The following is a 14809-nucleotide window of genomic DNA, read 5'->3' as shown; positions in this document are numbered from 1 at the left end:
TGCTCCCTCTAACCTCTGCTTTACTCTTTGGCCTGCCTTCTACTAGGCCTCTGGTTGACTGTTGGGCCCCTAGGGCCGGTTATTTGTTTCTGTTTAATATGTTTGTACCTGCCCGCCTCGTGGGAAGATATATAAGGCGGGGTATCATTGGGGTGTGCTGGACAGCGCTTTTTGGCCTCCTTCTTGAAGCGACTTAATGGGATCTTGATTGATCTTAACGTGCAGTTCGGCAAGTGTGTTTGGAGACATCGATCCACACAGAGTTCGCAGCATGAGTTCTTTCACGCGGCCGGCCCCATGAGGGTTGTAGGCTTATCGCTGTGTCAATGTGACCCTTTTCTTATGTGTGTCTCAAACTGAGACTTAATAAAAAGATGTTGAAATAAATAAAAAAATGCTTTTCCTATGAAAACTAGGTCCTAATATTACTACCTACTGAGGGAGGGAAGGAGGGAAGGAGGGAAGGAGGGAAGGAGGGAAGGAGGGAGGGAGGGAAGGAAGGAAGGAAGGAAGGAAGGAAGGAAGGAAGGAAGGAAGGAAGGAAGGAAGGAAGGAAGGAAGGAAGGAAGGAAGGAAGGAAGGAAGGAAGGAAGGAAGGAAGATAACTACCTACTGAGGGAGGGAAGGAGGGAGGGAGGGAGGGAGGGAGGGAGGAACAGGAGGAAGGAAGTGTGAGAAGTTGGCCTGATGTGCAGTGCTCACTATTCTAGTGATCACTATATATCAGTCCAAACAACCCTTATTGATGATTGGTTGTAAGTCAACCTTATAGACCAGCTATCCTAGTAGCATGGATACGAGCAGTCTAAGGCTAAGACTCTAGAGGGCGTGTTAAGCCAGCTGTTTTACCATCACATTACCCCTTGAACACCCAGTGAAAGGACACCACACAAGTGTTATGAAAATAAACAGTGTATTTATTAGAATCACAACAACCCTGTACTCTTTATGAGGACAGGATGCTAGGCACACAACAAAACTCTTACGAAAATACTTAAGTTAGCACAGTATATACAAATGCCCGAGGGGCACGAAAAACCATATACTCTAAAAGTGGAATGCGAATTACTAGCAGGTAAGTAACGATTCTCAGAGGCTTTAGAAACGCTAGGCCTACAATACTGAACACTCAGGTTAGGAGCAGGAGGCCTAGGGGAGCCACGTGCAGAGTGGGAACTCTCACGCGTAAGGCGGGAAAAAGCCTATGGAAGCTAGAAATCACAAAGTTACTGTTCTCGGGCGAACCCGACTAGGTAGGTCGAAAACGACAGTGGATCTGGACCCTTGGATAGTGAGGCTATGCTGGGGCACCGAAATGCCGAAGTTACCTAGCCCAGGGGCTGCGGCTGCATAGGTCTGAAAAGACGTCGGGATTCCTCGTTGACGAACCAGGAGCCTGAAGAAGAAGTTGCTGGCAGGCGGCCAGTGAAGAAAAGTTCGAAGAGATCCAAGCCTGGATCAGGGAAGAAGAAAACCTGAAAGCAGAGGGGACCAAGTTCTTGAATCACTAGCCAGTGATTAAGTGGGCACCAGGATGGCACCGGGCGAAGTCACCGCAGTCAGGTGAGTGGGCGCTGCTGGGCTCTGTAGTCTCACGGACCAGGAGGCGTTGTCGGCGACCAGGATGGAGGTACGAGCTGTCCCACGATGGATGATGCTCTCGACGTCGCTGGACCCAGGATTGGGGCAACAAGTCTTGGCAAATTCAAGCCCACGCGGTGGACCTAAAATGGCGTCTGGAGTGGACCAGGAGGGTCCGGGGTGCTCCTCTTTTGGAAGGGAGCAAGGGCCAGTCTGGAGCAACCAGACCAGCAGCAGTGATGTCGTCGGGCGTCGTTAGGAAGGCCACAAGCCAGCGGGCTAGTAGCCAAACAACGCGGTGAGCAGCAAAAAGCAGAAGGGCCCCACGCAGATCGTGGAGATGCTGGGAGGCTGAACTTCGGTGCTGGAGCTGCTCAGGGTCGGGGCTTCTCGGTCCCCAAAGCACTCACCAGAGGATCCCTCGGCGGTCGTGCTGGAAAGAAGTCGTGCAGTCTTGAAGATGGCCGGTCCCTCGAGGTCTCGTCGCACCCACGGTTCTCAGCTTGGCTGTAGAGGTGGGTAGAGGTCAGAGGTGCCAGGGAAGCTGGTTCTCGTCGAGCTGGGCAGTCAGATTCCGGAGGAAGGACTTGCAGCAGACCGCAGTGTTCTTAAGATGGTGCCTGCGGATGCAGAGTGACTACTCCTTAGTCACAAGGGAGAATCTTGAAGAAGAAATCTTGATGTCCTTTCGTAGAAAGTCGTGTCTTGATTCCAAAGATGATCTAATTTGGAAGGGGGCCTGCTCCTACCTTCATCTAGGAAAAGGGGGCTGGCACGCGACTAAGTCGTGCCCTATGGGTGGGACCAGGAGGGGGGTGGTTACACCCCTCTCCTTTGGCGGGCTTTCCCCATGCCAGGGGCTGGAGTGCCCCTGGAACTGGTTTCAGCCGGCCTATGCACAGTGAGCACCGGGGTGCCACTTGCAGTCACCTTCCTCTGTAGCCCTGCCTACCTGGAATACACAAAACCCTGTCTGGGACGGTGCTGGCACCGCCCCTGGCAGGAAACCCTTTGTCCTTGCCTCCTGCTCTGGGAGGACTCCCAGCAGCAGGAGGGCAGACTTGTGTCTCGGTGGCAGCATCCATTTTGTGGATGCTAAGGCTCTGTCTGACTTTTAACCGGGTTATAGGTTACATACATGTCGTGTCCCTCTAGAAGGGTGGAATGCTAACCCCGTCGCCAGAATTGGCGAGGGGTTAGTATTCCAATTCGTATGACACCTTACTCGACATGTTTTGATAAAGCGATACCAGAGTTGGCATATAACCGCGAGGATTATAATGCACTTAAGAGTATATGGTATGCGATATCATGGAAACGGCTAAGGGATAGATCCCGAAAGCCGCAGACAGGCTCAGCTCATGCCAGAGCACTATCTCACACGATTCCAAGCACTCTGCCTTCAGGATTGTCAAGGCCTGCCATAGGAGTGACTGATAGGAGATCTGTGTGCCCATTTTAGGGTTAGATATAGGAATACTATATCTAAAGCAAGGGGTGATTACACCACCTTGCCCCAGCTGTCGTGCAGCCAGTTGTGTCAGATTTGGATGGCCAGCCAGGGGTGGCATAACACATGCTGCAGCCCCTGGTAGGCCCTGGGTACACCTATGCCCTGGGTACCTAAGGTACACCGTACAGGGACTGATAAGGTGACTCAGTATCCAATTAGATATGTACCTAGGGTACATGGAATCCATTTTACAGAGAGAGCAGTAGGCCTGGGGTCCTGAATAGCAGGGCCCCAGGTCAACTAAGTCAGCAAACCAGCAAAACATCAGGCAAAAAGTTGGGGGCAACCATAGTCAGGGATCTACCTTCCTACATAACCCCCCCCCCTAAACGAAAGGAGATAAGGCTATCCTTGCCAGGTAAGCCTATATTGCCTGAGTGGCCATATAAGGAAGTACCAGCACTGGCATGGTTACCCCCTATCTCATGGTCCACTAAGCAATCCCTCACCCTAAGGGTATCTGAGGGTCTCCACCATAGGGAATCTCTACCTGTGGTGTGTTTTGGCAAAGTAAAAGGCTGGTGCTGGGATGGAGTACTGAAGTGAGACTCCACTAATGTTGGGCTCAACTTCCTCCAATCACCATCTACCATGTGTGCCTTTCTTTCCAGGACTGAGTTGCTGTGAGCTCTCAGGGTCAACCTCTGGCTACCTAAAGCTGGAGGCTGGGTCCCTCTGTTTGGCTTACTGGAGGGACAGGTCAGGTCTGGGGCCCTCAGGTCCCAAGTTTGGCTGTGCCCAACAGTTTCCATCTGTGGGAGGTCCCTAACTAAATTTAAGGGGGATCCCTCAGGAGTTGGTTTTATTTTCACTTGGCTAGGACTACTAGCTTCAGTGCCCTTAATCTGCTGATTGGGGAATTCTTTTGGACAGGGGGCCCTCTGGGGTCCAACACTGGCCTCCCTGACCTCTACAGCCCTGGGCTGACTGAGGCAGGGTAGAGAGGGGCAGGTTACCTGCTCCAGACTGGGTCCCACCTTGGAAGGGTCCACTGACATCAGAGGCTCTGCCAGGCTAGGCCTGACTACCTCTGGGGCAGTTCCTTCACAAGGGGTCAGATCAGTTCCCTGAGGAGGCTGATCCTTTCCTAAAGTCTGGTGGGAGGGAGATTTCTCTTCCTCCTCAATACTCTCTGTCTGAGTGGAGTGATCCATAGTTTCAGGCTTCACAACACTATCATCTGTCTGAGTTTGAGCTGTGGCCATCACAACTCTCCCAACCTTTTCAGGAGGGGGCTCAGTTTGGGTGTGGGCTGTGACCATCACAGCCTTGACAACCTGTTCTGGGAAGGAAGTTGTCTGAGATTGGGCTGTGACTGGCACAGCCCTCCTGACCTGTTCAGGGAGGACATCCTGGACTGGGGCTGTGGCTATCACTGCCCCACTAACCTTACCATGGAAGTTTACCATTTTAGAATGGGTTTCTTGCTCTACTTCAGCCCAGGCTGAGAGCTCTAAATCATTCCCCAGTAGGCAATCTACAGGCAAGTTTGATGACACTGCCCCTCTCTTGTGGCCAGTGACACCTCCCCAGCTGAGATTGACCACTGCCATGGGATGATCTCTCTGTACTCCATCAATATTGGTCACCTGGTATGTGGCACCAGGTAAAAGTTGCCTTGAGGGGACTAGACTCTCAGTCACCATAGTGATGCTAGCCCCTGTATCTCTATAGGCCTCAACTTTTATACCATTGATGAGGGGCTCCTGTCTGTACTTGCTCAAAGTGTTGGGACAAGTTGTGAAGTTGGCAAACCCCATGCCAGTCTCACAGACAAGAGTATCTAAGTTTGGGGACCTGGTTAGGCCAGAGTCCCCAGGAACTCCCAAAGTAAATGCACCCAAATTCTTGGGGGCACTCCCACCACCTGGGGGATTACTACTAATAGTAACAGGAGGTTTGGGAATGTTACTTGGGGGTATGTTCTCCTTATTGTTATTCTTTGGGCAACTGCTGTCAGTTTTCAAATGACCCACCTGTTTACAGGGATAACAATAAGGTTTCTTCTGGTTATTAGAAGGATTCTGGGACCCACCCCCCTCAGAGGATTTTTGGGGCCCTGATGTGGTTTGATCTGGAGATTTATTCCCACCCTTCTCTTGAGGCTTGGTTGATTCCTTTTTCTGGTCACCACCTTGGTTCTTGGGCCTAATCCTGGTTCTGACCCATTTGTCTGCCCTCTTACCCAATTCTTGTGGAGAGGTCAGATCAGAGTCTACCAGGTGCTGGTGTAATAACTGGTTCTGACAATTATTTAAGACTTGCTCTCTCATAATAAGATTATACAATCCTGTGAAGTCAGTAACCTTGCTACCCAGTAGCCAGCCTTCCAAAGCCTTAGTGGCACAATCAACAAAGTCAGACCAGTCCTGAGACTGAGTTTTCTGGGTGTCTCTGAACAGCAACCTGTACTGCTCAGTGGTTAAGCCAAACCCATCAACCAGTGCATTTTTCAGGACCTGGTAATTGTTAGCATCCTCAACTCTTGTAGTGAGGAGCTTATCTCTACCTTTGCCATCAAAGGAGAGCCACAGTATAGCTGCCCACTGACTCTGGGGAATGCACTGCACAGTGCAGGCCCTCTCCAAAGCAGCCATCCATTTCTGGATGTCACCCCCTTGCTTAAAGGGGGGCACTATCTTTGTCAAGTGTTTAGTATCTAAACCCTTCTCTTTTTCTCTTGGGAGATTGCTGCCACCAGTGGGTGCTAACCCACTCATCTGCTGCTCTCTAGCAAAGGCAAGCTTCTCTTTGGCCAGGGCAAGTTCTTCCCTTTCAATCCTCAGTTTAGCTTGTCTCATCCTTGCTTCATGCTCTTTTCTCTGAGGGGAAGTCAATCTCCTTTGTGGAGAGTTCCCTCTCCTCTGAGAAGAGGCATTAGAGTGCAGAGATCTAATGGAGTCCCTAGAAAGAGATCTATCTCTCCTAACTCCAAGGTTAGGCCTCATCAGGGTCAGTACTGGGGGTCCCCCAGATCCTTCCCCAAGTAGGTCTAAGTTGGCCCTAGTGAGTCTGCTGACTAACTCAGGACCCTTGTTTGCCTCACCCTCAGAGAGTTCCTCTAGATCCTCCTCCTCAACTGCATTTTCAGTGTCAAGGAGGTCTGGATCCCCAGTGGTACCCTCTAAGGCTGGCATATTCCCATCTAACTGAGAAATCTTTCTGGCATCATATGTCTCTAAGAGACCTATCAGAAAGGGAATGGTGGGATTAGACCCCTGTTTCAGTTTCCTGGAGGTACACACTTGTCTCATCTCCTGGAAACTGAGAGCTGCATATCTTGATTTGACCTGTGGAGGGTCAATAACCACAAGGGGAGTCTCAGTAGACTCTCCATGGGTAGACATGCTTTTCTAGTGAGGTGTAAGTGGTGCACTTACCTACACTATATGTTTGCCTACTGATCCCTTGCTAGAGTTGTAGTTTAGGGTGTGCTAGGCCCTAGGAGCTACAACAGCTGGTTCAGTAGAACTCAGAGTATTCTAAGCTAAGTTATATGTACCTTTAGTACTTATGTGATCTTTCACAAGATATTCTTAGGATATGTGTGGTAAAACAACAGCAAGCTCAAATCCCAACCGCTGCTCACCAATGTGAGAAGTTGGCCTGATGTGCAGTGCTCACTATTCTAGTGATCACTATATATCAGTCCAAACAACCCTTATTGATGATTGGTTGTAAGTCAACCTTATAGACCAGCTATCCTAGTAGCATGGATACGAGCAGTCGAAGGCTAAGACTCTAGAGGGCGTGTTAAGCCAGCTGTTTTACCATCACATTACCCCTTGAACACCCAGTGAAAGGACACCACACAAGTGTTATGAAAATAAACAGTGTATTTATTAGAATCACAACAACCCTGTACTCTTTATGAGGACAGGGTGCTAGGCACACAACAAAACTCTTACGAAAATACTTAAGTTAGCACAGTATATACAAATGCCCGAGGGGCACGAAAAACCATATACTCTAAAAGTGGAATGCGAATTACTAGCAGGTAAGTAACGATTCTCAGAGGCTTTAGAAACGCTAGGCCTACAATACTGAACACTCAGGTTAGGAGCAGGAGGCCTAGGGGAGCCACGTGCAGAGTGGGAACTCTCACGCGTAAGGCGGGAAAAAGCCTATGGAAGCTAGAAATCACAAAGTTACTGTTCTCGGGCGAACCCGACTAGGTAGGTCGAAAACGACAGTGGATCTGGACCCTTGGATAGTGAGGCTATGCTGGGGCACCGAAATGCCGAAGTTACCTAGCCCAGGGGCTGCGGCTGCATAGGTCTGAAAAGACGTCGGGATTCCTCGTTGACGAACCAGGAGCCTGAAGAAGAAGTTGCTGGCAGGCGGCCAGTGAAGAAAAGTTCGAAGAGATCCAAGCCTGGATCAGGGAAGAAGAAAACCTGAAAGCAGAGGGGACCAAGTTCTTGAATCACTAGCCAGTGATTAAGTGGGCACCAGGATGGCACCGGGCGAAGTCACCGCAGTCAGGTGAGTGGGCGCTGCTGGGCTCTGTAGTCTCACGGACCAGGAGGCGTTGTCGGCGACCAGGATGGAGGTACGAGCTGTCCCACGATGGATGATGCTCTCGACGTCGCTGGACCCAGGATTGGGGCAACAAGTCTTGGCAAATTCAAGCCCACGCGGTGGACCTAAAATGGCGTCTGGAGTGGACCAGGAGGGTCCGGGGTGCTCCTCTTTTGGAAGGGAGCAAGGGCCAGTCTGGAGCAACCAGACCAGCAGCAGTGATGTCGTCGGGCGTCGTTAGGAAGGCCACAAGCCAGCGGGCTAGTAGCCAAACAACGCGGTGAGCAGCAAAAAGCAGAAGGGCCCCACGCAGATCGTGGAGATGCTGGGAGGCTGAACTTCGGTGCTGGAGCTGCTCAGGGTCAGGGCTTCTCGGTCCCCAAAGCACTCACCAGAGGATCCCTCGGCGGTCGTGCTGGAAAGAAGTCGTGCAGTCTTGAAGATGGCCGGTCCCTCGAGGTCTCGTCGCACCCACGGTTCTCAGCTTGGCTGTAGAGGTGGGTAGAGGTCAGAGGTGCCAGGGAAGCCGGTTCTCGTCGAGCTGGGCAGTCAGATTCCGGAGGAAGGACTTGCAGCAGACCGCAGTGTTCTTAAGATGGTGCCTGCGGATGCAGGGTGACTACTCCTTAGTCACAAGGGAGAATCTTGAAGAAGAAATCTTGATGTCCTTTCGTAGAAAGTCGTGTCGTGATTCCAAAGATGATCTAATTTGGAAGGGGGCCTGCTCCTACCTTTATCTGGGAAAAGGGGGCTGGCACGCGACTAAGTCCTGCCCTATGGGTGGGACCAGGAGGGGGGTGGTTACACCCCTCTCCTTTGGCGGGCTTTCCCCAGGCCAGGGGCTGGAGTGCCCCTGGAACTGGTTTCAGCCGGCCTATGCACAGTGAGCACCGGGGTGCCACTTGCAGTCACCTTCCTCTGTAGCCCTGCCTACCTGGAATACACAAAACCCTGTCTGGGACGGTGCTGGCACCGCCCCTGGCAGGAAACCCTTTGTCCTTGCCTCCTGCTCTGGGAGGACTCCCAGCAGCAGGAGGGCAGGCTTGTGTCTCGGTGGCAGCATCCATTTTGTGGATGCTAAGGCTCTGTCTGACTTTTAACCGGGTTATAGGTTACATACATGTCGTGTCCCTCTAGAAGGGTGGAATGCTAACCCCGTCGCCAGAATTGGCGAGGGGTTAGTATTCCAATTTGTATGACACCTTACTCGACATGTTTTGATAAAGCGATACCAGAGTTGGCATATAACCGCGAGGATTATAATGCACTTAAGAGTATATTGTATGCGATATCATGGAAACGGCTAAGGGATAGATCCCGAAAGCCGCAGACAGGCTCAGCTCATGCCAGAGCACTATCTCACACGATTCCAAGCACTCTGCCTTCAGGATTGTCAAGGCCTGCCATAGGAGTGACTGATAGGAGATCTGTGTGCCCATTTTAGGGTTAGATATAGGAATACTATATCTAAAGCAAGGGGTGATTACACCACCTTGCCCCAGCTGTCGTGCAGCCAGTTGTGTTAGATTTGGATGGCCAGCCAGGGGTGGCATAACACATGCTGCAGCCCCTGGTAGGCCCTGGGTACACCTATGCCCTGGGTACCTAAGGTACACCGTACAGGGACTGATAAGGTGACTCAGTATCCAATTAGATATGTACCTAGGGTACATGGAATCCATTTTACAGAGAGAGCAGTAGGCCTGGGGTCCTGAATAGCAGGGCCCCAGGTCAACTAAGTCAGCAAACCAGCAAAACACCAGGCAAAAAGTTGGGGGCAACCATAGTCAGGGATCTACCTTCCTACAGGAAGGAAGGAAGGAAGTTTGCTAAGAACAACTTTGGTGCTGTTTGACGAATCTTCATATATTTAGACAATTAAAAACGAAACCCTACCTAAACTGTTCAATCATTATTACTGAGGGCAGGTTATGAGAATTTTCTTTTTACCTTCTGCAGAACAAGGTTCAGGTACACACTTTCCTCCCAGTCAATGTCGGGGTCACCAAGGCCAGGCAGCTTTTTGGAATCCTTCCGGTAGACTTCAACCTCCACCTGCTGGCAGTGAACAATATGCTCATTGAATACATCATTTACAAATCATGTGATAGATTGCGTGCAGAAGCTGTGGACAACAACACCTTCATATGTTAATATATTTCACAATTTCAAAGTCTGCAGCGTCCCAGAATATTGATGTTAACAACTAAGACTTTTGTGCTCCGCTCATGAGTAACTAACTAAAGCCTGGGACGATCTTCGGAGTCATCTTTAGCTCAGTGCCTAATGTGAGTCGGTGGTTGCAGGTGGTGCCCATCAGCACACATTTTTGGGGACCAGCATTTGATTTTCATCATCAGACTCTGACCCAGAGAAAGAGAGAGAAAAACATAAATGAGGAAAGGAGAAGAAAGAGAAAAAAGAGTAACAAAGGGATAAAGAATGGATGAAAAAGAACCTACAATAGGGAAATAAAATGATAAGGAGTGAGTGTACGGTGGTGGAAAACAGAGGCTTGAGATGGAGTCAAGGCTACGCAGCCTTGGTATTCAGTAATCCTGACATCAGTCAGCTCCGGCTGCAGCCTTCTGAGTAAAAAATTGGCACCAGCACTTACTATTTTACAAATTATGCACTGCTCAAGTCCGGTTCTATGAACACTGAGATGCAGGACCGTTCAATAGGTAAAACTTACAGAGTGGAGGTGAAAAAAAGGGTATGGGACTAACAGAGGGTGCTGGGCAGCGGGGCAAGAGAGGAAATGGCAAACACATTATCTTAGTACCTCAGGCAAAAAATCCCCCAAATTACAGTTGCACTACCAATGTAAGATTCTCATCTAACAAGTCCTGTTATAAAGGTCTTAAACATGGGGACAGAAGTTGGCATAATGGCTAGGGCGGTCAACCTCGAATCTGGGGAACTGGGTTCGAGTCCCAGCAGTGGCGCTGAACATCCTGTGATTCTAGGCAAATCACTTAATCTCCTATGCCTAACAAAAATAAATGTGTCCTCATGTAATGCAATTGATGCTATGTACGGTGCTCTGATACCCGATACCCCCGGGTCAAGTTTGGCTATATAAAACTCCTTAAAAAAAAAAATCACTGAATAAAAGCTCTGAAAATGTTGTCAAGTCTAAAAGGAGAGCAGAAAAGAGACAGATAGACACACCTGAATCCAGGTAACCAGTGAGACGTCTATTGAGTAGCAAAGCATAATTTTTTTACTTCACTGAAGATGTTGTAGACAGCTGTCAACCAAATGCAAATCCGGCTTGGTCAAGCCCCAACAGCGGTTCAAACTCACCAGCTAGGCCACCTTGCTATAATCACCCGTTGTATCAGAGTGTCAGCTCTGTTAGCAGAGGCCTCTGTTATAATGTGTCATTCTTATAAGTACAAGGTCCCGGGTGTAGCGGGCCACAAACACTAGCACAGAGAATTGTGATCATTCAGATACTTCTACGTCATGTTAAAATTACATCTGTGGAACCGAGTGGACAGTAGTGTAACACAAAATGATGCCCCCCTGCAAAATGTAATGACAGGCCTCTGTGCCTCCCACATCTCACATATATTAATTGGCTATGGGCTAAATGGGGCCCGCCTGAAGGACTGAAGTCCCCCTGCACTGCAGGGGGATGACTTACGTCCCTGTGAGAGAAGTTAAACTGGGTCCGTCAAGGAGGTTTTCAATGGGAGCAAAATATCCAGGCAGCAAGAATCTAATCCATTGAAAGTTTACACGAAATCTTTGAAGTTTGGCTGCAATTTAGAGAATTAGCTGCTAAATTCCCAAATGTGAATTTCAAAGTTGTTTCTATAAATCTGTATTTATGTCACATTGTTGGCTAGTTATTACATTTTCCCATTTATTACTTGCCCAAGCAACACACCTTTCCCTTAATAGCCGAGTTAAGAAAGATATCTTTTAGTGCTATTGAGATAAACTGCTTTACAATTGACTACTGAAAGGATCACGCCTTCCAGACAAGAAGTAAGTCTTTATTCTTCGGCAGCTCTCCAGTGAAAACAACCGTCACCTCCCAACCACCACATTCCAGAACCCCATACAACCACATTCCACTAAAGCCCCTGCACGCGACCACGGGAGAGAACAAGTAATAAGTAATGCAACCCAACACATCTTCCTCCTATACAATCTTATAATACAGACATATTTCAGTTCAAGAACATACGTTAAACACTATAACATAGTTCAGAAATATTTGGATTAATGCATAACAAAACACTTTAACATAGCAGATAAATATTTGGATTAATGCATAACATACTCTCAGAACTTTGTTGGCAACTTAGTTATCCTGGAAGAAGGCACCCGGGCTCTGGCATCATGGTGCTCCTCTCTGTGATCGGCTTGAGAACCATCCTCCCTAGACCCACTATCATGATGTAACTTAGGCACAGTGATTTTCTTTTGTTCCACCATCTGCCATCCTCCAATATCACTGCACTCCTGTTGATTCTCATTACAGTCTTGAGTTCAGAGAACTTAGACTCTCCCTTAGGAAGAATCCTACAACATTTTACTCTCACTTGATCAACCACATTTACTCTTAGCTCTATGGCCCTTGGCTGAACATATTTGTTCTGAGCTTCAACCCTCTTCCTATCTGCTTCCTTTATTTTCCCTTCAGGCAACTCAAACTCACCCGTACACCTCCTCAACATTTTGGAAGAGGGTCCTCTCAACAATATGAATGGAGAAACCTCTGCATCAGCGTTGGCCGTCGTGCGCACTGCCCACAACAGTTTTTTCAGTTCTAGCTTACAATTTAAACCACTAGCTTTGGACAGTTGTACATTGTCTTTGATCACCCTATTAAACCTCTCTACGAGACCATTGCTCCTTGGGTGATGAAGAGAAGTTCTAGTGTGCCCATAAATTCCATGAACTCCCTAAATTTTGTCGCATTGAATTGACATCCATTATCGGAAAGTACCTCATCTGGAACCCCTGCCCTTGCAAACAATGATTCAAGAAATTCAATCACACAAACTGCAGTGGGCATTTTCACAAACGTAACCTCAGGCTAGCGACTGTAGTAGTCCACAAGGACTATGCCATACTCAGGAACACAGCTGACAGACAGTGACATGGGACCTATGATGTCAATAGCAAGTTTGGACCAAGCCTTTGTGGGCACCTCAACTGCTTCTACAGGGCTGGGAACAGTTACTTTCGACAGCACAGTACATGCAATCTCTCGCAAAGTATTCTACTTGCCTGTCCAAACCCAGCCACCAGAAAATTTCCCCGATTCTCCTCTTCATGGCACGCATGCCAATGTGGCCCTCGTGAGCTAACGTAAGAACTCTGTTCCGCTGGCTTCGGGGAACACAAGTAAAGAAGCCAGATACATTAACCCATTAACAACCGACAACTCTTCAAAAACGTGTTTGTATTTACTGAGAGAGCTGACCCTTGAATAGCTTTCAGTCCAGCCTATGTGCACCCGGCTCATGACCTTTTTAATTTCCCCATCCATCTAATAAGCACCTCTCCACTCTTGTTCCAACATGGCACCATTTGGATTACATACAGAATGGCAGATGATCTTAGAGTCAAAATCCTTTTCTTCATCTCCACCTCCATTGTCCTCACAACTGGGTAATCTAGACAGACGCTCTCTTCAACAAATTCTTCTTGCCAGGAACATATGCAATTTTAAAATTGTGCTCCAAATGTCTATATTCCCACTTGGCAATCCAGGGGGTTGCCTTATCACCCCCCTTTTTATTGAGTAGCTGAACTAAAGGTTTATGATCCACCTTCACTGTGAATTTTGAACCCCATAAATAATGTTTAAAATGGACGATGCCCCACCAGCAGGCTAAAGTCTCGTGTTCCACAACGGAATACGTTGCTTCAGCTTCTCTCAAATTCCTGGATACAAAAGCTATCAAGTCATCCATCCCCCCTTTTTGTTGCATAAGCACAGCACCCAACCCTTTCTGACTTGGGTCAGTCATGATTAGTGTATGATCCCTGGTATCAAAGGGTTTTAAAGAAAGGGCATATGCAATCTCCATTTTCATTGATACAAATTCTTCTGTACATTCGCTACCCCACCTGAACATGAAGTTCTTCTTGAGAAGGTCCCTCATGTGATAAGTCTTTGCAGCACAATTGGGTATGAATCTTGCATAAAATTCAATGAGTCCCATAAAGGATCTCAAATGATCCTTGTCTTCAAGTGTGCTAAAATCTTCTAATCGCCTTTACTAACCTGGGCGTGGGCTCCACCCCCTCAGCTGACAGTTTGTAGCCTAAATACTCCACGGTGGCCCTATTCAACTTGCATTTTTCAAGACTTAGTGTAACTCCTAGACAATAGAGTGCAACCTTTCATTGTGTTGTTTCTGATCGACACCAACCCATTGTCCTGAAAAGACATCACCCGGGACATCTCCTTGAACATGCTCTCCATAATCCTCTGAAAAACCGTAGTAGCAAGTTCAAAGGGCATGCGTTTGAAATGGAATAAACCTTCCAGGGGTGATAAAGGCCGTGTAATGTCTAGAGTCAGGGTGCAGATCGATCTGGTGATAGGCTGATGTCATATCTATTAAACTGAACAACTCAACCCTTGAGACTGGATGTCATTTCCGTAATGTTGGGCAAAGGGTGTTGATCTACCCATAAGTGCTGGTTTAAATCGGGTAAGTCAACACACATGCGTAGGGCCCCATTGGCTTTCTTGGCCAGAACAATCAGAGAAACCCAGTTCGACAACTCAATTGGTTCTATTACAAAGCTAGCACACAACTTATTCAATTCTATCTTTAACTCATCTCGTAAAGCCAAAGGTACTCTACGGACCTCGTGCACAACCGCTTCCGCTCCATCGACGAACCTTATTTTGTGCTTAAATCCCTTAAAAAGACCTAGTTCCCGTTTGAAAACTCTAGCATATGTTGTCTCCCATGATTCTTCCTTAATAGTTTGAACACCGATAAATTCTTTCTTTAAAATCACTTGATAGGGATTGTTGGAGTTCAGTATTATACCCAGATTGCTTTGGTCATGCCACCCTAACAAATTAGCATCTTCTTTTGCAACATACACCATCCTTCGGGATTTGGGGTCTTTGAAACATAGATTCGCTTCGAATTTGCCCACTAGATCAATATTTTACCCTCCATAACAAACTGGTCCTATTGTAGAATA

At 48.1% G+C, this 14809-nt stretch overlaps 1 protein-coding gene across 1 annotated transcript in view; it reads right to left on the bottom strand.

Moving 5' to 3' along the window:
• The window catches only part of KIAA0930 (KIAA0930 ortholog), a 645174-nt gene that overhangs the window by 246770 nt on the left and 383595 nt on the right, over positions 1–14809 (bottom strand). Inside the window, exon 3 of the mRNA XM_078673838.1 lies at positions 9566–9673. Within this exon, the coding sequence (XP_078529964.1) occupies positions 9566–9673 (108 nt within the window). The remainder of the gene's footprint in view (positions 1–9565; positions 9674–14809) is intronic.

The sequence above is a fragment of the Lissotriton helveticus genome, chromosome 1_1 (genome assembly GCF_964261635.1).
Source record: "Lissotriton helveticus chromosome 1_1, aLisHel1.1, whole genome shotgun sequence".
NCBI lineage: Eukaryota > Metazoa > Chordata > Amphibia > Caudata > Salamandridae > Lissotriton > Lissotriton helveticus.
This window is presented reverse-complemented; position numbering and strand designations above follow the sequence as displayed.